This window comes from Scylla paramamosain, chromosome 42, assembly GCF_035594125.1.
Source record: "Scylla paramamosain isolate STU-SP2022 chromosome 42, ASM3559412v1, whole genome shotgun sequence".
In the NCBI taxonomy this organism is placed as follows: domain Eukaryota; kingdom Metazoa; phylum Arthropoda; class Malacostraca; order Decapoda; family Portunidae; genus Scylla; species Scylla paramamosain.
Window position 1 is genome coordinate 10,567,154 of NC_087192.1, and position 24,115 is coordinate 10,591,268.

At 39.7% G+C, this 24,115-nt stretch overlaps 1 protein-coding gene across 4 annotated transcripts in view; it reads right to left on the reverse strand.

Moving 5' to 3' along the window:
• Nucleotides 1-24,115, reverse strand: part of LOC135093356 (uncharacterized) — a 54,228-nt gene that overhangs the window by 14,659 nt on the left and 15,454 nt on the right. For 3 of the 4 annotated variants that reach the window (XM_063992583.1, XM_063992582.1, XM_063992581.1), the window contains exon 2: nt 6,819-6,962. The exons of the other annotated variant lie outside the window; for it this stretch is intronic. In XM_063992583.1, coding sequence (XP_063848653.1) covers nt 6,819-6,933 — 115 coding nt within the window. In that variant the 5' untranslated portion in view covers nt 6,934-6,962. The remainder of the gene's footprint in view (nt 1-6,818; nt 6,963-24,115) is intronic. 4 annotated transcript variants of the gene reach the window in all.

The window sequence follows — 24,115 nt, forward strand, 5'->3', positions numbered from 1 at the left end:
TTGGGCATCAAATCAAGATAGGATTACAATAAATGCTTTTTTTTTTATGAAAAAAAATATATGTTCCGATGGATACAGAAACATGAATAAGAATAAGAAAACATTAAAAGATGCATTTTCTCACACATAAGAAAAAAAAGATTCAATGAATAATCAGTTTGTATTTAGAAGATAATTTAAAATCATATATGAAGACCTTTTGGAATGAAATCAACCAGCAGTCTAATAGTTATAGGGTGAAGTAGCTTTATATATATATACACACACGCTGATGATACCACCCTGCACTTTTCCAAATCTTTCCAAAGACATCAAACACTTCAAGAAGTAAACATTTCTCGCAGGGAAGCCACAGAGCGCCTGAGTTCTGATCTTTCTAAAATTTCTGATTGGACAGAGCAAATTTGGTATTGTTCAATGCCTCAAAAACTCAATTCCTCCATCTATCAACTCGACACAACCTTTCAGACAACTATCCCCTCTTCTTCAGTGACACTCAACTGTTCCCCTCTTCTACACTGTACAGCCCCGGTCTGTCCTTTACTTATAATCTGAACTGGAAACTTCACATCTTATCTCTAGCTAAAACAGCTTTTATGAAGTTAGGTGTTCCGAGACGTCTCCCCAGTTTTTCTCACACCCCCCAGCTGCTAACTCTGTTCAAGGGTCTTATCCGTCCATGTATGGAGTATGCTTCACAAGTCTGGAAGGGTTTCACCCATACCGCTCTTCTAGCCAGGTTGGAATCAAAAGTTTTTCGTCTCATTAACTCCTCTCCTCTAATTAACTGTCTTCAGGCTCTCTCTCATCGTCGCTATGTTGCATCTCTAGCTATCTTCTACCGCTATTTTAATGCTAACTGTTCTTCTGATATTGCTAACTGCATGCCTCCCGTCCTCCGGCGGCCTCGCTGCACAAGACTTTCTTCCTTCTCTCACCCCTATTCTGTCAACCTCTCTAATGCAAGAGTTAACCAGTATTCTCAGTCATTCATCCCTTTCTCTGGTAAACTCTAGAACTCCCTGCCTGCTTCTGTATTTCTACCTCCCTATGACTTGAATTCCTTCAAGAGGGAGGTTTCAAGAATCTTATCCTTCAATTTTTGACTACCGCTTTGGACCATTTTATGGGACTGGCTTTTCAGTAGGCTTTTTTTTATTGGATTTTTGTTACCCTTGGCCAGTGTCTCTCCTACCGGAGAAAAAAAAAAAAAAAAAAAAAAAAAAAAAAAAAAAATATATATATATATATATATATATATATATATATATATATATATATATATATATATATATATATATATATATATATATATATATATATATATATATATATATATATATATATATATATATAGCTACTTTAGCTTACTACTATTAGACTGCTGTTTAATTTCATTCCAAGAGATCTTCATATATGATTTTAAATTCTCTTCTAAATACAAACTTTATATATATATATATATATATATATATATATATATATATATATATATATATATATATATATATATATATATATATATATATATATATATATATATATATATATATATATATATATATATATAGCTCCTAAAGCCAAAGTGACGAAAGCGCCGAAAGTTAAGAGCGGAGAAAAACGCTGTCAAAGTTTTGCGAGTGTTGAAATTCGATATCTCTTCAATGGATTGAGATAGAAAGTAATGATTCGTATCAAAATATTCAGTAATTTTTCCGTTTTACAACTATTGAGTAGAATTACATTATGAAGTTACAATTAAATTACATTATTAAAAGTAAATAGGTGCATTTTTCTTTCGATACAATTTTCTTAAGGATATCACACAGCTACATTGAAATTAAATCTAGCGCCCACACATTGTTTATTTCCTTTATTCTATGAAGTTGTTTTATTTTCTTTATAATAATTAGGGAATCACAACCATAAAAAAGTTTCTTTTTACTGAACTTGTCAATTTTATGAAGCAAAAACTTTAGTGACATACAAGTACTTCCTATGATGAACACAAACAAAGAGAATGATACAAGCTTTAAAAATGAAACTGAAAGAAAGGAAAACATTTATTGCGTCAATCTGGCTCTGGGCGCCTCATGTACGCATAATGTACACTGTACATTGATATTATTAAGAACATTTCTGGTTTGAATACTGTCTAGATGCCTCAGTTATTAAAAAAATATATATTTATTTTATTTTATTTATTTATTTATTTTTTCATGCAGAAGAGACACCAGCCAAAAAAAAAAAAAAAAAAAAAAATGCCCACTGAGATGCCGGTCCCCGAACAGGGTCCGAAGAGGTAGTGAAAAATCGAAGGATGTGTCTTGAAACCTCACTCTTGAAGGAATTCAAGTCATAGGAAGGTAGAAATACAGAAGCAGGCACAGAGTTCCAGCTTACCAGAGAAAGAGATGAATGATTGAGAATACTGGTTAACTCTTGCATTAAAAAGGTGGACAGAATAGGGATTGAGAGAAAGAAGAGAGTCTTGTGCAGCGAGGCCGCGGGAGGAGGGGGATGCATGCAGTTAGCAAGATCAGAAGAGCAGTTAGCATGAAAATAACGATAGAAAATAGCTAGAGATGCAACATTACGGCGATGAAAAAGAGGCTGAAGACAGTGAGAGGAGAGGAGTTGATGAGACGAAAAGCTTTTGATTCCACCCTGTCTTAAAGAGCGATATGAATGGAACGCCCCCCCATCCCATCCCCCGCAGACATGTGAAGCATACTCCATACACGGACAGATAAGGCCCTTGTACAGAGTTAGCAGCTGAGGAGGTGAGAAAAATTGGCGGAGACGTCTCAGAGCACCTAACTTCATGGAAGCTGTTTTAGCTTTTTTTTTTTTTTTTTTCCTTCTTTTCTTTTCAGATTGTCACCACTTGTAGATGACATGGGCCTTTTGTTCTGGCCCACAGCTTAAATGGTGCAGAGTCTGGCTTGCACTCCAGTGTGAGGAAGAAGCTATTCTATCTGGATAGAGCATATTGTCATATTAATGCGGCCAAGTCGTGGTGTGAGCTGTTTTTTAATTATTTTTTCTGCAGACCCATGGCTTCTGTCTAAGAGGGGAGCAGTTGCCTCGCATTCTGTGAGGTAGTGTTGTAGAGGTGTGTCACTCTGTAGATCACAATGACAGCACACATCAGAAAGGTTGTTCTTGATCTCTGAAAGGCAGCGGTATCCTAGCCTCAATCTGTACATGTTATTATGCTCTCTCTTGCTTAGGCGTCTGGGAAGCTGGGTCTTATTCTTGCTCGTCTGAGTGTACCATTCTGCGCTTCTTGAACCTCTCTCGGCGTTGATTTGTACATTGTGGTTTAGGATATTCTTTGCTTTCTCTTTGAGGTGTTTTTTTTTTTTTTATGGGAAATGCTCTTTGGAATGCTTGCTGTAACTGTTGGAATTTTGAGTGCGTTATTGGCTGCCTGGTCAGCAGCTTCGTTACCGGTAATGCCAGCACGGCTTGGAATCCAATTTATGTGGACTTGTCTTCCTTGTTGTCTGATGGTTCGGATCGTAGCTAGAATGCTTGTTATGAGATTTATGTTGTCAGTTAAAGTTGAGTGATTGAGAACTTGTATGGCCCCGAGGGAGTCGGTGTGAATCAGGATGTTTCTTTATGTATGCTGTGTTGTAAGGCCTTCTGAATGGCTACAAGCTCCGCCTGTAATGTGGATGCTCCATCCGGAAGCCTGAAGATCCCCGTGGTGTCAGCGTTAGTGAAGGCTGCTGCTGTTCGTCTGCTGTCTGGTTCTACTGATCCGTCCGTGTAGTATAAATCGGTGTTGTGTGATGGGGCAGCTTGTAACGCTTCCTTCGCTGCAGTTTTGAGTGTACCTGGGTCCAAGTTCTTTTTTGAGTCTGGCAGGGAGGAAATGCTTGTTTGAAAGGGTGCTTCTTGCCAAGGTGGCGGTTCTTTGAAGTCTTCGTGTTTGGGTCACTCTGGAGGTGTTTGAAAAACTCATGTGCATCTATGAGTTTTAGATTGTCACTGGTGGTTGCTGCCCATGATTTATGAAAGAGCTGTATCATGTTATTGGCCGAGTTTACCTTGAATGGGATCACGTTTTCTTAGTGTCCCCCTTGTTCCGGTTACCTGCCTTTAGGATATTGTCCTTATTATTGGTTATAAGTAGTGTAAGGCTTATTTACCCATTTTATATCATGTAGTATTATTCTCTTCATAATTTCAGTTCTCTATAGTATAGTTCTCTTTGTATGTGTAAGGGAGGAAGTATAATTGAGGTGGAAATATGTTGAAACGAGGGGAGCTTGAGTGGGCAACAACACATTCCAAGGAGGGGAAGGCAGAGCGCCTTAGGTCGTGAGGTATATCGGAGGGAAGGCGTTTCTCAGGGAAGAATCTTGGTGTGGATTGGTGATGGAGTGGTGTGTGGAGGTATTAGTGGTGTAGCGGTATAACCTTGATATCCAGGATCAGGTTATTGAGTCTTTTGTGGTACCAAGAGCTCTTGTCCGCTGAAATTCGGTTGTTGAGTTGTGCCGGTGACGCTGTTCGAAGGGGTCATAGGTCAAACTGGCAGCCATTTTGTGAGTGGAGGTTGTGGTGTTGACCTTGGAAGCTGGTGTTATGGTGTATTGGTGATTTTGTGGATGATGTTATGGTGTTATGGGTAATCTTTGGTGATGATGGTGATCTCCTGTGAGGCTTGAGGAGGTGAAATATGGGAATTATTGTCTGGGGACGCGGTAATGGCGTCTGACTAAATTCCTGCGGTTGAGGGGAAATATTTCTGTGACTGGTGGAGGTTTAAACGGGTTCTGGTGTTGTGGGAAGTGACGAGAACGTCAAGTAGTAACGTCTACTACCTCATGTTGTTTGTGAATTATTATTAGTAGAATAATCGTGTTTTCTACTCCCCCAACATTAATCTGGTATTAGAGGTGATTCCAGGTGTGCTGGATCAGGGTAAGGGTGCAGTGAGAGGGTGTAATTCTGGCGATTTCGGATAGGTCGGGTAGGCATTCGAAGTCTTTAAAAATCCAGAACTTTAAAACTTTCCGGGATCAGTGTAACGTCCACTTTCTTGGAAAGATAACCGGGATCGTACGATCGTAAGTAAGTAAGCGATCGTGACAGCTGTCTGTCTTGGGCTGTAGCTTGCTTGATTTTGTCTCCAAGTTCAGGGTTGTGGTGTCTTGTGAATTTTATTAAATGCCCTGCATTGGACGCGAAGAGCCTTGTCCTTATTAGTGAAATTTGTGTCTGTGCCTGAAGTGTGCAAATGTCCGTCCATTTGGATGCGCCTGTTATGACTCTGAGAGCCTTGTTTTGCAGGATCTCTAAGGCGTTCTAGTTGGTGGAGGAGGCCAGCGCCAGGCAAGGGGCTCCGTACTCGATGATTGAGCGGACTGCTTGAATGTAATATAACCTCAAGACTTTAGGTGCTGCTCCTCCTCGGGTGCCTGTGATAGCTCTCATCATCCTTATTCGTGCGTGGATTCTTTGAGAGATGCTGTGTGTCTGTTGAAATTGAGTTGTACATCTATCCAGATTCCAAGGTATGTCTGACATCTCCATTTAGCTGGCACGTCTTGGATAGTGATGAGTGGGAGCTGCAACCTGGAGCCAAGGTGCATGGCTCGCGTCTTGTCAGTGTTTAAGTGAAACTATTTCTATCATCGATTGATTTTTATTTTTCATTTTCATAATTCCTAACGAGTTATTTATCAATTTCTTCATTATTATTTCTTAACAATACTAATTGCTATGATGTGGACACCATCTCAGCAGGTGTTACTGGGACACAAAATCATGAACCTACAAGAGGATGTGTATGGATTTTTATGTACGAAACTTATTTAATTACTTATTTCAGTCTATATATAACGTACAATTTATTGTATATTTCCAAATAAAAATTAAGTAAGTGACTGCCTACTATTACAAGAACAACAGGAACAACAACAAGAATAACAACAATAGCAGCAAGAATGCCAACAACAATAACAAGAATAACAACAACAAAAGTAAAAATATCAACATTACTTCCTGAACTACAAGTACTTTACAGCGCTAATACGAGTACTTTTCTACTACTACTACTACTACTACTACTACTACTACTACTGCTACTGCTAGTACTACTACCAGTACTACAACTACTACTACTGCTACTACTACTACTACTACTACTACTACTACTACTAATGCTACTACTACTAATGCTACTACTATTACTACTACTAATGCTACTACTACTACTACTACTATTACTACTACTACTACTGCTACTATTACGGTTTCTATTGCTACTTCTACTATTACTGCTACATATACTACTACTACTACTACTACTACTGCTACTACTACTACTACCAACACTACTACTACTACCACTAATACCAGTACTCTTCTACCACTACTACTACTACTACTATTGCTACTACCACCACTACTAATACTATTACTGTTTCATATATATATATATATATATATATATATATATATATATATATATATATATATATATATATATATATATATATATGAGGGGTCAAAGGCAACAAAATTATAAAGAAATAAAAGGCCCTCTGAGGTGCCGGTCCCCGGAACTGCTACTACTAATGGCGATGGTGTTGCTGCTGGTAATATTCCTACGCTTATGATAACCTACATTTTTTTTTCGTTAGGAAACATTTTAAGGGATTATATCACACCTTACGCTATTCGCTGGTCTCATCTTGGTCAGTAACGCTTCTTTAACATAATTTGTTATGTATCGTTGCCAAACACCGTCGCCTCGAAATCGAAGTCTACATTAATCATACTGGGATACGGTCACCTACCTCCACATGCTGGGAGAAAAGAGGAGGTATGCCTGTGTCTAATCCATGCCTCTGGCCTGCTTTTGTGGATGGTGCTGCTGCTCTGATAAAAGTCCCAGTCTCGGCTGGCTGCCATGTACCCTTGATCTCACCCAATTTGACGGGCTGAGGGCAAAAGTGGTAAGGCTTTGGGATAAAATGCCGTTTTTTTTTTTTTAGTGCATTTGTCGTATTTGTTTACTGTGTCTTGTCACATCTTCCATGAAATTTCTGTGAGGGCCACTATGACAATAAGGAGCGCTTTCTGTCCTGCAGCTCAGACTCCGGCACTGATGTCCTCTCGGGAATCGGTGCCTGCCTTCTTGACTCTCTTTTTAGTCTTATAACAGAAGTACAAGGGACTCTGCACTCATGTCACATGCTTTTTGGTGGCATTGGTGCTGCTACACCCCTATTTCTTTATGCCTCATGCAAATGTGGTCCCCAGCTTTATATGTTATGGCGTCATTTGCATTACATGACGGGCCACAGGCGCAGTGCAGTCAGGCAGACCATCCAGTAGCCAATCAATATCTCAGAAAAATGGCGTTAGCGATAATTTTTGTTGAAGCTCAAACATTCCTACATAAGGAAGTGGTGACATATGATCTACGCTTCTGATTTACGTGAATCAGGAGCACAGATCCAACAGGTAATTAGATTATTTGCTTTCCTAAGTTTTGTCATTGTTACATGCCTTTGTTTTTAAATTCCTTTAGCATATTTTTTAAGTTCAAATCCTAAAACTCTAGAAATCGTGCTGTAGGTACTAAGCCTTCTGTATGTAGCGGACTTCCTTCACTTTTATTAATTTCCCATGTCATTACTGTCATGAGAGAGAGAGAGAGAGAGAGAGAGAGAGAGAGAGAGAGAGAGAGAGAGAGAGAGAGAGAGAGAGAGCGAGAGCGGGAGAGAGAGAGAGAGAGAGAGAGAGAGAGAGAGAGAGAGAGAGAGCGAGAGCGAGAGAGAGAGAGAGAGAGAGAGAGAGAGAGAGAGAGAGAGAGAGAGACACCGGCCAAAGTCAACAAGAATCCAATAAAAAAATGCCCACTAAGATGCCTGTCCCAGAACAGGGTCCGAAAAAATTAAAGGATGTGTCTTGAAACCTCTCTCTTGAAGGAATTCAAGTCATAGGAAGGTAGAAATACAGAAGCAGACAAAGTTCCAGAGTTTACCAGAGAAAGGGATGAATGACTGAAAATACTGGTTAACTCTTGCATTAGAGAGGTGGACGGAATAGGGGTGAGAGGAAGAAGAAAGTCTTGTGCAGCGAGGCCGCGGGAGGAGGGGAGGCATGCAGTTAGTAAGATCAGAAGAGCAGTTAGCATGAAAATAGCGGTAGAAGATAGCTAGAGATGTAACACTGCGGCGATGAGAAAGAGGCTGAAGACAGTCAGTTAATGGATAGGAGTTGATGAGAAGAAAAGCTTTTGATTCCACCCTGTCTTAAAGAGCGGTATGAGTGGAACCCCCTCCAACCATATTAACCATACTCCATACATGGACGGATAAGGCCAATGTATAAGGATAGCAGCTGTGGGGGTGAGAAAAACTGGCGGAGACGTCTCAGAATGCCTAACTTCATAGAAGCTAGAGATGTGATGTGAAGTTTCCAGTTTAGATTATAGGAAAAGTATAGACCGAGGATGTTAAGTGTAGAAGAAGGGAACAGTTGAGTGTAAATCAATAAGAGGGGATAGTTGTCTGGAAGATTGAGTTGATAGATGGAGGAATTGAGTTTTTTGTGGTATTGAACAATACCAAGTATGCTCTGCCCCATTCAAAAATTTCAGAGAGATCGGAAGTAGGGCGTTCTGTGGCTTCCCAGCGTGAACTGTTTGCTTCCTGAAGGGTTGAACGTCTATGAAAAGACGTAGAAAAGTGCATGGTGGTATCATCAGTGTAGGAGTGGATCGGACAAGATGTTTGGTTTAGAAGAGCATTCATTAATGATTAATAGGAAGAGAGTGGGTGACAGGACAGAAACCTAAAGAACACCACTGTTAATAGATAGATTTAGGAGGGGAACAATGACCGTCTACTACAGCAAGAATAGAACTGTCAGAAAAGAAACTTGAAATGAAGTTACAGAGAGAAGGATAGAAGCCGTAGGAGGGTAATTTAAAAATCAAAGCTTTGTGCCAGACTCTATCAAGAGCTTTTGATATGTCTAAGGCAACAGCAAAAGTTTCACCAAAATCTCTAAAAGAGGATGACCAAGACTCAGTAAGGAAAGCCAGAAGATCACCAGTAGAGCGACCTTGACGGAACCCATACTGGCGATCAGATAGAAGGTTGTGAAGTGACAGATATTTAAGAATCTTCCTGCTGAGGATAGATTCTAAAACTTTACATAGCCAAGAAATTAAAGCAATAGGACGGTAGTTTAATGGCTTAGAACGGTCACTATTTTAAGCAACGGGTTGAATGTAGTCAAACTTCCAGCAAGAAGGAAAAGTAGATCTTGACAGAGAAAGTTGAAAGAGTTTGAGTAAGGAAGGTGTAAGCACGGAGGCGCAGTGTCGGAAAACAATAGGAGGGACCCTATCAGGTCTATAAGCTTTCCGAGGATTTAGGCCAGCGAGGGCATGGAAAAACATGACTACGAAGAATTTTAATAGGTAGCACGAAGTAGTCAGAGGATGGAGGAGAGGGAGGAACAAACCCTCAATCATCGAAGATAAAGTTTTTAGAAAAGGTCTGAGCGAAGATGTGCACGTTAACGATGGTGCCCTCTGGTTGAAATAAAGGAGGGAAAGAAGAAGAAGCAAAGTTATTGGAGATATTTTTGTCTAGATGCCAGAAGTCATGAAGGGAGTTAGATCTTGAAAGATTTGACAATTTCTATTAATGAAGGAGTTTTGGCTAGTTGGAGAACAGACTTGGCATGGTTCCGGGCAGAAATAAAAACCGCATAAGATTCTGGTGATGGAAAGCTTAAGTACCTTTTGTGGGCCACCTCTCTATCATGTATAGCACGGGAACAGGCTGTGTTAAATCAAGGTTAGGAAGGTTTAGGCCGAGAAAAAGAGTGAGGAATGTACGCCTCCATGGCAGATAATATCACCTCTGTTATGTGCGTGGCACACAGAGACGGGTCTCTGACACGGAAACAGTAGTCATTCCAAGGAAAATCAGCAAAATACATCCTCTGGTCCTCCCAACAAGCAGAAGCAAAACGCCAGTGTCATCTCCACTTAAGGGGATCCTGAGGAGGGAATGGAGCGATAGGACATGATACAGATATGAGATTGTGATCGGAGGAGCCCAATGGAGAAGAGAGGGCAACAGCGTAAGCAGAAGGATTAGAGGTTAGGAAAAGATCAAGAATGTTGACTATATCCCTAAGACGGTCAGGGATACGAATAGTGTGTTGCACCAATTGCTCTAGGTCGTGGAGGATAGCAAAACTGAAGGCCAGTTCACTAGAATGGTCAGTGAAGGGAGAGGAAAGCCAAAGCTGGTGGTGAACATTGAAGTCTCCAAGAATGGAGATCTTCACAAAAGGGTCGAGTGTCAGAATGTGCTCCACTTTAGAAATCAAGTATTCAAAGAATTTCTTACAGTCAGAGGAGTTAGGTGAGAGGTATACAGCACAGATAAATTTAGTTTGAGAGTGACTCTGTAATCGTAGCCAGATGGTGGAAAACTCAGAAGATTCAAGAACGTGGGCACTAGAGCAGGTTAAGTTTTTGCGCACATAAACGCAACGTCCAGCTTTGGATTGAAAAATGAGGATAAAAAAAAATAGGAGGGAACAGAAAAGGGGTTACTGTCAGTTGTCCCAGACACCTGAGTTTCAGTGAGCCACTTAGGGTCGATACCAGAAGACCGGTCCTACCTGGGGACATCTGTGATTCCCTCCCCAGATGGGGACTCCGAGGCTGGTGTAGGAGCCGCCATGATAATTTTTGATTTTGAGTGAAGGGTGTATGTGTAATTAGGTGCTTGTAGTTTTGTGTGAAGGAATACAGTTGTCTTTAGAGGGCAGGCTGTGACTGCCCCCTTGTGTTGTGAGACACAAATAGAAACGTTCAGTGAGGTCACAGGTGGGTTTAATGGTAAGTTCACAGCACCCCTGATCCAGTGCTTTAGTCTTCACTGTGAGTAATTATCGTTTCGGCAGGTGCTTATTACCTCCTTCTCCTATAGGGTATTCAAGGCATAGCCATTCCTCATAACATTCTCAGGCTACATTGTACTCGTATAAGAACTGTATGGTGGGCGTGATTTTGTTTTCGCGATGTTTTCTGGAGTTCTACTTTCCTTCTCTTAAATCCCAAGTCATCATGACCACTGTGGTATTCAAGGTACAGTCATTCCTCATACCATCCCCGCGCTACACTGTATAAACACTGAATGGTGGGCGTATTTTTGTTTTCACGACGTTTCTGGTGTTTTTCTTTTCTTTTCTCAAACATTCTTATAACCCTCACCACTCTTCAAATAGTTCCCTCGATGTCTTGGTCTATTCTAATGATTCCTTACCTATTATGTTGTGACTATTATCTCACTTCTGACACTGCTCCTACTACTACTACTACTACTACTACTACTACTGCCATTGCTGCTGCTTCTGCTGCTGCTGCTGCCATAGTTACCAATGCCATTGGTTCTGCTGCTGCTTCTACAACTATCACTATACTTAATCGATATACAGAAATAAGTGGTGGGGAACATTTGTACGTTATCAGAAACTTTACTGAAGTAAGGATTCACCTTAAATCTTCGTGTTGGAACTACATTCCTGAATTAATTAAGACTTCCTCCTCGAAGCTCTTCACTCAACACTACAACCATTGGGAGCATAAAGCGCATTAAAATACATACAGGTAATATTCATAATAATACCGTGCAAACATAACACTGCAATACGTGGCATTATCATTTGTTTCCGTAGTCAAAAGTTTCCGTAATGCCAGCCCAGACCCACGGGAACGCGATCGCGGCTGCTCGGTACCTACATTTAAAAAGGCTTGGTTCTATAGAGATGTCTTCACCAGTTATAATCCGCTTCACGAAATGCAGTGTTTCTTGAGATAAGAACAAGTAAGCCGGTCACGACGACAACAGCACCAACCCCAGCAACAATAACTATAACTACTACTACTACTACTACTACTACTACTACTACTACTACTACTACTACTACTTCTACTACTACTACTACTACTACTACTACTACTTCTACTACTACTACATCACCATTACTACTACTACTACTAATACTAATACGACTACTACTGCTGCTGCTGCTGCTGCTGCTGCTGCAAATACTACTACTACTACTAGTACTACTAGTACTACTACTACTACTACTACTACTACTACTACTACTGCTGCTGCTGCTGCTGCTGCTGCTGCTGCTGCTGCTGTTGCTGCTGCTACTACTACTACTACTACTACTACTACTACTACTGCTACTACTACTACTACTACTACTACTACTGCTACTACTACTACTACTACTACTACTGCCACCAACACCACCATTAATACTACTACTGTTACTAATACGACTACTACTGCTGCTGCTGCAACTACTACTACTACTACTACTACTACTACTACTACTACTACTGCTGCTGCCGCTGCTGCTGCTGCTGCTGTTGCTACTACTACTACTACTACCACTACTACTACTACTACTACTACTACTACTACTACTACTACTACTACTACTACTACCACCAACATTGCATCACGAGCACTACTACTACCACTACGTATAACTACTTCAATTACATCAGTAATAATAATAATAATAAGAAGAAGAAGAAGAAGAAGAAGAAGAAGAAGAAGAAGAAGAAGAAGAAGAAGAAGAAGAAGAAGAAGAACAACAACAACAACAACAACAACAACAACAACAACAACAACAACAACAACAACAATAGTAATAATAACAATAATAATAACAATAATAATAGTAATGATAATAACAATAATAATAATAATAATAATAATAATAATAATAATAATAATAATAATAATAATAACAATAAAAATAATAATAATAATAATAATAATAATAATGATGAGAGAAAAAAATAAGGTGAGAGATAGATAGATAGATAGATAGATAGATAGATAGAGAGAGAGAGAGAGAGAGAGAGAGAGAGAGAGAGAGAGAGAGAGAGAGAGAGAGAGAGAGAGAGAGAGAGAGAGAGAGAGAGAGACTCATAAATTTTACACACGAAACTATGTATTGTGAATTTCAGGACGCGCCATGCAAATCGCTCTTGAGGGACCACTCATTTTTCAAGTAGTGCTTTTATGTATGATGTCTCCTCATTTGTCTATGATTTATCATTTACTGGCGATATGCGAGCTTTCTATCTTCATGAACAGAGGTGCTTTAAATATACGGAGAAATGTAATCACGTTCCCAGTCATCGCGGCTTGCCACCTCAAACACCTACTACTACTATTTTATTTATTTATTTATTTTTTTTAGATTCTTCCAACTTCGCAAATTTTCATGTCTGTCACACATGAGCGTACTAAGTGTTTGCAAGAAGTAATTGCTGCAATTATCGTAAGAATAATAGTTTGGAACATGAAGCTGGTTGATGAAAACGTGAAATACTTGGGTAAGATAATATCAATATGATGGAACTCGAGTGTATGTGAAATAGGATCTTATCAGAACCAATAAAATCAGACAGTAAGCAGCAGATCCTTTTGGATTTATGTAGAAGCGAAGCAATCCTCTCGAAAATTAATTTCGAGATAACGGGCCTTAAAGTTTGAATTTATGTCGTTTGCGTAGATACCGACTTTCTAAAACATTACTCGGAGCATAATCCCTTCGTCATTTAATGAAAAATTTAGAGCAGGAAAGAATTTAAGATCCAGTGATAAATAATTCCTCAGTAAAGGTTTATGTGCAGGCGAGTCTGTTGTTCGTTGTCTCTCTCAGTTCGAGAAAATCTTACCGTTATTACATTCCTAATAATTATACAGTTCGAGGAAATCTTACCGTTATTACATTCCTGATAATTATAACGTAACATTAAGATTAGCTAAGAACATCCTCCTCTCATTATATTTACTTCTTCTCAAGGTGTCCACGGACAAGCAAAAGAATTTAAGTTTAGTTTTCCTCTCTTTCCCGTATTGTGACGGAAACTGGGAAGTGCAGCTGATTTAGCTTATTTATTTATTCTTTTATATATTTTTAATGTAATGATATCACGGTTTGAGTGTCGCAGTGATGAGCTGCTTTATGTTCGAGTCCTGGCAGTGACCTAAGGCTGAGGTCATATATGTGTGTGTGTGTGTGTGTGGGGGTGGGTGGGGGGGATGGGAAGTACGTTGTTACCTTGTTCTGATGCCAGTAATTTCGCAGAGGTTTTTAGCGTAATTCCTAGTTTATTTATTTATTTTTATATATGTATTCTTTTTCACAACTATAGACACAACAAACATGTAACATCAAGTTGAAAAGACAACCACTTGACCGACTACTGGGACTTACTATTGACCTAAGATGGAGTAATAAAGTCTTTAGTAGAATATAAAAAAAAAAAAAAATAGGACGTAGGTGAAGAAAAAAAAAATGAAATAACTCTAATTAATATAACAGAAAATAAAAGCAAAGCAAAAACATCGAGAAAAGTGCTGATCACCTTTTGCGTTAGCTGCACAGGAAGCAGCAGCTAACACTACGTTACCAAAGCAAGCGCGGGGAGATTCTACATGAACATTATCACTAGAGGACAGTAATTATACACATCTATCTACCTATGATATATACTCTTTAAATGAAGTCAACTTTAACTCATCTTTCAAACTAAGCTGATTAAGAGGTTTTAAATGCCTTCCGTAATCTATTAAACTTTCAGCTTTTCATTGCAATTGTGTGTGTGTGTGTGTGTGTGTGTGTGTGTGTGTGTGTGTGTGTGTGTGTATTTGTAAAAATGTGTGTGTGTGTGTGTGTGTGTGTGTATTTGTAAAAATGTGTGTGTGTGTGTGTGTGTGTGTGTGTGTGTGTGTGTGTGTGTGTGTGTGTGTGTGTGTGTGTGTGTGTGTAAAGATAACTAGATACAAATAGATAGATTAATAATTTCTACATATATAAACTTGTTATGAATAACGGTGTTGATACCAAAATAACACAATAAATGTGCAAACACTTGTACACCCCAACATTTTCGCGCTGATCATATTTTGTGCATTTTGATTGGTTGCCTTGGAGCAGCGAAAAATATTGGGAAATAAGAGACAAATTTCGAGGCTGCAGGCCCCGAGTATTGTACACTATTCCGAAATGCTGAGCCACGCTTCCACAATCCGAACAGATGCAGTCACGCTTATACTCGTATATTTCCGCGACACCTTTCATGATAGAACACTTGACGTCCAAACACCTAAGATTATAGCCTGTCACAAATATAAATTATTTTACAAACTCAAACTTATGCATAACCAAAATTCGCAAAAGTAAGTTCAACCAATCATGGAAATAAATTACTTTAGAGGAATGAAGATAAGCATATACTGTTTTATGTACACATCTACGTAAGTAAAGATAGCCTGCCGTATCGAGAGGTCACTTAAAGAGCAATGAGGCTCTAGAGATTATTGAAAATCACAAAAGTAGGCATAATCTCTCCTTTACCTGAATTACTTAAGAACGACGAAAACATGACAAATTGCTTGAAAGCCACAAAGTTATACGTACGCATAGTCTGCCACGTTTGTATTGTAGAGTCGAACAATCATGAAACCGTTAAGGTTTCGGTGTAGTACTTTGTTCTACAGAGCATGAAGGCAAGCCATGATGGGCTTGCCTTCATCAATGTCACGGCCGCGGCAATAACATTTTGTTGGGAGTCCTAAACACTCAATAAATCTATGCCAAGCATTTTTTTTTTTTTTTGTGAGATGTAAAACATTATTATAACAATCTTATAAATGCAGTTGGAATTATATAAATGCCAGTCACTGATGAAGCAGTGTGACGTAACTCTGCTTAGAAAACACTTATTAGAAAATGCTTGAGGTCCTCTTTTTTCCATCTAAAAAGGCCCACCTAAATGCCAGTTTCCAAGGAAGAAGAAATACCAAAAAGAATGCCAAGGGCAACAAAAAATTGGAATAAAAAAGGCCCACTTAAATGCCAGTTCCAAAAGAAAAAAATCCCTTGAAACCTCCCTCTTGAAAGAGTTCAAGTCAGGGGAAGAACGAAACACAGAAGTAGGCAGGGGGTTCCAGAGTTTACCAGAGAAAGCGATGAATGATTGAGAATATTGGTTAACTCTTGCATTAGAGAGGTGGACGTAATAGGGGTGAGAGAAAGAAAATCTTGTGCAGCAAGGCCGCGGGAGAAGGGAAGGCATGCAGTTATCAAGACCAAAAGAGTAATTAGCATCAAAATAGCGGTAGAAGACAGCAACACTGGGGCGATGAGAAAGAGGCTGAAGACAGTCAGTTAGAGGAGAGGAGTTGATGAGACGAATAGACGGGTCCTTGTACAGAGTTAGCAGCTGAGGGGCGGGGATGGATGGGAGGGGATAAGGTGAAAAAAAACTGGCGGACACGACTCAACACCTAACTTCATAGAAGTTGTTTTAGTTAAAGATGAAATGTGAAGTTTCCTGTTTTGATTATAAGTGAAAGACAAAGCAAGCATGTTAAGTGTAGAAGAGGGGGACAGTTGAGTGTTATTGAAGAAGAGGGGATAGTTGTCTGGAAATTGAGTGAATAGTTGTGTCGAGTTGATAGATGGAGGAATTGAGTTTTCGAGGCAATGAACAATATTAAGTTTGCTCTGTCCCAATCAGAAATTTTAGAGAGATCAGAGGTCAGGGGCTCTGTGGCTTCCCTGCCTGAACCATTTACTTCTTGAAGGGTTGGACGTCTACGAAAAGACGTGGGAAAGTGAAGGGTGGTATCATCAGCGTAGGAGGGGATAGGGCAAGAAGTCTGGTTTAGAAGATAATTGATGAATAGCAGGAAGAGAGTGGGTGACAGGACAGAACGTTGAGGAACACCACTGTTAATAAATCTAGAAGAACAGTGACCGTCTACCACAGCAGCAATAGAACGGTCAGACAGGAAATTTGAGATGAAGTTACAGAGAAAAATTATAGAAGCCGTAGGAGGGTAGTCTGGAAATCAAAGCTTTGTGCCAGACTCTGTCAAAAGCCTTTGATATGTCTATGGCAACAGCAAAAGTTTCACCAAAATCTCTAAAAGGACGGTAGTTTGAGGGATTAGAACGGTCACCCTTTTTAAGAAAATGATGAATATAGGTAAACTTCCAGTAAGAAAGAAAGGTAGATGATAGACAGGGTAGAAAGAATTTGACTAGGCAAGGTGCAAGCACGGAGGCACAGTTTCGGAGAACAATAGGAGGGACCCCATTAGGTCCATAAGTCCTCCGAGGGTTTAGGCCAGCGAGGGCATGGGAAACATCAATGAGAATGATCTTAATGGGTACCATGAAGTAGTCAGAGAGTGGAGGAGATGGAGGAACAAGCCTTGAATCATCCAAGGTAGACTTTTTTAGCGAAGAGGTCAGCTGTAGAAATAGATGCGATGGCAGTGTGCCATCAGGTTGAAATAAAGAAAAAGATGAAGAAGCAAAGTTTTTGGAAATATTTTTGGCTGGGAGCCAGAAATCACGAAGGGAGTTAGATTTTGAGTGATTTTGACACTTCCTATTCATGAAGTTTTTGGCTAGTTGGAGAACAGACTTGGCATGATTCCGGGCAGAATTATAAAGCGCATGAGATTCAGGTAATGGAAGGCTTAAGTACATTTTGTGGGCCACCTCTGTATCATGTCTAGCACGAGAACAGGCTGTGTTAAACCAAGGTTTGGAAGGTTTAGGTCAAGAGATAGAGTGGTTACTGGTTAACTCTCGCGTTAGAGAGGTGGACAGAATAGGGGTGAGAGAAAAAAGAAAGTCTTGCGCAGTGAGGCCGCGGGAGGAGGGGAGGCATGCAGTTAGCAAGATCAGAAGAGCAGTTAGCGTGAAAACAGCGGTAGAAGACAGCTAGAGATGCAACATTGCGGCGGTGAGAGAGAGGCTGAAGACAGTCAGTTTGAGGAGAGAAGTTGATAAGACGAAAAATTTTTGATTCCACCCTGTCTAGAAGAGCAGTGTGAGTGGAACCCCCCGAGACATGTAAAGCATACTCCATACATGGACGAATAAGGCCCTTGTACAGAGTTAGCAGCTGGGGGGGGGTGAGAAAAACTGGCGGAGACGTCTCAGAACACCTATCTTCATAGAAGCTGTTTTAGCTAGAGATGAGATGTGAAGTTTCCAGTTCAGATTATAAGTAAAGGACAGACCGAGGATGTTCAGTGTAGAAGACGGGGACAGTTTAATGTCATTGAAGAAAAGGGTATAGATAGTTGTCTGGAAGGTTGTGTCGAGTTGATAGATGAAGGAATTGAGTTTTTGAGGCATTGAACAACACTAAGTTTGCTCTGCATTAATCATAAATTTTAGAGAGAGTTTTGTGTGGAGGAAGAGAGTTGTCTTTAGAGGGCAGGCTGTGACTCCCATCTTGTGTTGCAAGACACAAAGGGAAACGTTCAGTGAGATCACAGCTGGGTTTAATGATAAGTTCACAGCACCCCCCTGAACAGTGCTTTAGACATCACTGGGAGTAATTATCGTTTCGGCAGGTGTCTAGTGCCTCCTCCTTACCTGTCCAACGTCCGAGGCGAGTCTGACATGTCTAAAAGCAAGTTTTGGAACCACTGAAATTCCGATTCTAGAAGGAAGTTTTCGAGCCACTGAAGTTCCGACCATTCCATCTCTAAGTTGAAAGTGGTTTGAAAGATCAACTTCGAGCACCCTGTGTTGTTATTCACCACCACCTGCTGAAGAACTATCAGCCATGGCTGTACATTTTGTTTACTCATGACGATGCTTTGAGGTGACGAGGGTTTACAGTGAAACCAGTGAATACATGAAATTCCTAAATATTTTAGTAATTTCATGAAGTCACTACGTGAAACAGTAATTTCACGAAATCCCTAGTTTCACAATCTTATTGTAATATATATATATATATATATATATATATATATATATATATATATATATATATATATATATATATATATATATATATATATATATATATATATATATATATATATATATATATATATATATATATATATATATATATATATATATATATATATATATATATATATATAAAGAGGAGGCAGTAGACACCTGCCGAAACGATAATTACTCCCAGTGAGGTCTAAAGCACTGTTCAGGGGGTGCTGTGAACTTATCATTTAACCCAGCTGTGACCTCACTGAACGTTTCCCTTTGTGTCTCACAACACAAGGGGGCAGTCACAGCCTGCTCTCTAAAGATAACTCTCTTCCTCCACACAAAACTACAAGCACCTAATAACACACACACCCTTCACTCAAAAATTTCAAAATCATCATGGCGACTCCTACACCAGCCTCGGAGTCCCCATCTGGGGAGGGGACCATAAATGTCCGCAGGTCGGACTGCCTTTCTGTCGACGACCCTAAGTGTCTTGACACCCCCCTCAACTTTTTCTTCATTAACTTCTGCAACATTCGCGATCTAAGATCAAATTTTCAATCTGTAGAACACCACCTCTTCTCTTCTAAACCTCATTTTTTCCTCACTGAAACTCACGTGACTGAAGCAACTGACAGTAGTCCCTTTTCTGTTCCCTCCTACTTTCTCTATCCTCATTTTCGTTCCAAAGCTGGATGTTGTGTTTATGTGAGCAATGACTTAAACTGCTCTCGTGCCCACGCTCTTGAATCTTCCGAGTTTTTCACCATCTGGCTACGACTACAGTCACTCTCAAGCTAAATTGATCTGTCCTGTATACCTTTCACACAACTCCTCTGACAATAAGAAATTCTTTGACTACTTAACTTCCAAAGTGGAGCACATTCTGACCCTCTTCCCTTTTGCAGAGATCTCGGTTCTAGGAGACTTCAATGTTCACCACCAGCTTTGGCTTTCCTCTCCCTTCACTGTCCATCCTGGTGAACTAGCCTTCAACTTTGCTATCCTCCACGACCTAGAGCAATTGGTGCAACACCCTACTCGTATTCCTGACCGTCTTGGAGATACGCCCAACATTCTTGACCTTTTCCTGACCTTTAATCCTTCTGCTTATGCTGTCACCCTTTCTTCTCCGTTGGGCTCCTCCGATCACAATCTCATATCTGTATCTTGTCCTATCGCTCCAATCCCTCCTCAGGATCCCCCTAAACGAAGGTGCCTCTGGCGTTTTGCCTCTGCTAGTTGGGGGACCTGAGGAGGTATTTTGCTGATTTTCCATGGAATGACTACTGCTTCCGTGTCAGAGACCCGTCTTTGTGTGCTGAGCGCATAACAGAGGTGACAGTGTCTAGCATGGAGGTATACATTCCTCACTCTTTTTTTTCGACTTAAACCTTCCAAACCTTAGTTTAACACATTTTGTTTTCCTACTATACATGATAGAGAGGTGGCCCACAAAAGGTACTTAAGTCTTCCATCACCAGAATCTCATGCACTTTATATTTCTGCCCGGAACCATGCCAAGTCTGTCCTCCAACTAGCCAAAAACTCCTTCATTAACAGGAAGTGTCAAAACCTTTCAAGATCTAACCCCCCTCGTGACTTCTGGCATCTAGCCAAAAATATCTCCAATAACTTTGCTTCTTCTTCTTTCCCTCCTCTACTTCATCCAGATGGCACCACTGCTATCACATCTATTTCTAAAGCTGAACTCTTCGCTCAAAAATTTGCTAAAAACTACCTTGGACGATTCTGGGCTTGTTCCTCCCTCTCCTCCACCCTCTGACTACTTCATGCTACCTATCAAAATTCTTCGCAATGATGGTTTCCATGTCCTTGCTGGCCTAAGGCTTATGGAAGGCTTATGGACCTGATGGGGTCTCTCCTATTGTTCTCCGAAACTTTACCTCCGTGCTTGCACCTTGCCTAGTCAAACTCTTTCAGCTCTGTCTGTCAACATCTACCTTTCCTTCTTGCTGGAAGCTTGCCTACATTCAGCCTGTTCCTAAAAAAGGTGACCGTTCTAATCCCTCAAACTACGCTCCTATTGCTTTAATTTCCTACCTATCTAAAGTTTTTTAATCTACCCTCAACAGGAAGATTCTTAAACATCTATCACTTCACAACCTTCTATCTGATCGCCAGTATGGGTTCCGTCAAGGCCGCTCTATTGGTGATCTTCTGGCTTTCCTTACTGAGTTTTGGTCATCCTCTTTTAGAGATTTTGGTGAAACTTTTGCTGTTGCCTTGGACATATCAAAAGCTTTTGATAGAGTCTGGCACAAAGCTTTGATTTCCAAACTACCCTCCTGTGGCTTTTATCTTTCTCTCTGTAACTTCATCTTAAGTTTCCTTTCTGACCGTTCTATTGCTTCTGTGGCAGACGGTCACTGTTCTCCTAAATCTATTAACTGTGGTGTTCCTCAGGGTTCTGTCCTGTCACCCACTCTCTTCTTATTATTCATCAATGATCTTCTAAACCAAACTTCTTGTCCTATCCACTCCTACGCTGATGATACCATCCTGCACTTTTTCACGTCTTTTCATAGACGTCCAACCCTTCAGGAGGTAATCATTTCACGCAGGGAAGCCACAGAACGCTTGACTTCTGATCTTTCTAAAATTTCTGATTGCGGCAGAGCAAACTTGGTATTGTTCAATCCCTCAAAAACTCAATTCCTCCATATATCAACTCGGCACAACCTTCCAGAGAACTATCCCCTCTTCTTCAATGACATTCAACTGTCCCCCTCTTCTACACTGAACATCCTCTGTCTGTCCTTTACCTATAATCTGAACTGGAGACTTCACATCTCATCTCTACCTAAAACAGCTTCCATGAAGTTAGGCTTTCTGAGACGTCTGCGCCAGTTTTTCTCACCCCCCCAGCTCTTAACTCTGTACAAGGACCTCATCCGTCCATGTATGGAGTTTGTTTCACATGTCTCGGGGGTTCTTCTCATTCTGCTCTTCTAGACAGGGTGGAATCAAAAGCTTTTCGTCTCATCAACTCCTCTCCTCTAACTGACTTTCTTCAGCCTCTCTCGCACCGCCGCAATGTTGCATCTCTAGCTGTCTTCTACCACTATTTTCATGCTAACTGCTCTTCTGATTTTGCTAACTGCATGCCTCCCCTCCCGCGGCCTTGCTGCACAAGACTTTCTTCTTTCTTTCACCCCTATTTTGTCCACCTCTCTAAAGCAAGAGTTAACCAGTATTTTCAATCATTCATCCCTTTCTCTGGTAAACTCTGAACTCCCTGCCTGCTTCTGTATTTCCACCTTCCTATGACTTGAATTCCTTCATGAGGGAGGTTTCAAGACACTTATTCATCAATTTTTGACCACTGCTTTGACCCTTTTATGGGACTGGCATTTCAATTGGTTATTTTTTTTTTGTTGCCCTTGTCCAGTGTCCTTCCTCCATAAAAAAAAAAAAAAAATATATATATATATATATATATATATATATATATATATATATATATATATATATATATATATATATATATATATACACACACACACACACACACACACACACACACACACACACACACACACACAATTTACATTAATGAAAATCAAAGAAGAATTTTAAGACAAAAAGAAGTTCCTGGGAACAGCAGGGAGGGTAAGTCAGCTGACGCTCGTTACGACGGAAGGCGAAAGAAAGTTCTGTCACCTTTCAAGCTTCTCTTATTATCAAAACAAGGCATTAAATACATATATCCATTTAGTATATTCTGCTTAGAAGAGCGTAACCTTTCATTTCCCAGAGTTTCCTGAGAAACTCGTGAATATCTCTGTTTATAACGAAAGAAGGGATCTGGCCTAGGCAAACAAGAAGGTTGGGGTTATGAGACATTTAAGAACTTTGAACAAAACATCAGAAGAATATCAATATTGAAAATATAAGTTGTGGTGAAGGAGATTATTTCATGGAACATTCGTTTTTATGTGGACCAAGCATTAAGACACGAAATTGTTACATCTTCAATTTGTGCGACTAAAGCAAAAACAAACCAAATATTTGCTTTTTAATTGGAACTTTTCGGTGTAGGTTAATGCCTAAGGGTGATTGCTGGAAGTTAGACAAGGGCCCCACCCTACCTTTCTCTCTCTCTCTCTCTCTCTCTCTCTCTCTCTCTCTCTCTCTCTGTGTGTGTGTGTGTGTGTGTGTGTGTGTGTGTGTGTGTGTGTGTGTGTGTTATTGTTGTTGTTGTTGTTATTGTTGTTGTTGTTGTTGTTCCTGTTGTTGTTGTTGTTGTTGTTGTTGTTGTTGTTGTTGTTGTTGTTGTTGCTGCTGCTGTTGTTGTTTTTGTCATTCTAGCTGTTATTGTTGCTGTTGTTGCTGTTGCTGTTGTTGCTGTTGCTGTTGTTTTTTTTGTTGATGTTGTTGTTGCTGCTGTTTGTGCTGCCGTTCTTATCTTTTTTTTATCTTTTATGTAGGAGGGGCACCGGCTAAGGGCAACAAAATTATAATAAAAAAAAAGGGCCCACTGAGGTGCTGGTCCCCAAAAAAGAGTCAAAAGCAGTCCTCAGAAATGTCTTCAAATTTCCTCTTAAAAGAGTCCAAGTCATAGGAAGGTGGAAATACGAGTACAGAAACAGGCAGGGAGTCCCTGAGTTTACCACAGAAATGGATGAATGATTGAGAATACTAGTTAACTCTTGCATTAGAGAGGTGGAACCTATTTCCTATTATGATACTCTTTATGTTTCTGCTCAGAATCATAACAAATATATTCTGTAACTCGCCAAAAACTCTTTCAATATAAAGAAGTGTCAAAACCTTACCAACTTCAGCTCGTCTTAAAACTTTCCATATTTGGCTAAAAGAAGTTTTCTTCTTTCCCTCTCGTGCACCGTTATGGCAGCACCGTATTACTTCGAGGATTATCCGTCCCTCATGTCTCTTACGTTATATATATATATATATATATATATATATATATATATATATATATATATATATATATATATATATATATATATATATATATATATATATATATATATATATATATATATATATATATATATATATATATATATATATATATATATATATATATATATATATATATATATATATATATATACAACACATTTCTTTCTTAGTTTCAGTTTCAATTCTCGAAAATGTTTTTGTTTGATTTTTTTTTTTTATCTTATTGTCAAAACGTTTTTTTCTGGTCTTTTCCAACCTTTCATCTTGTACATTTACCTTCCTTAGTTTTCAT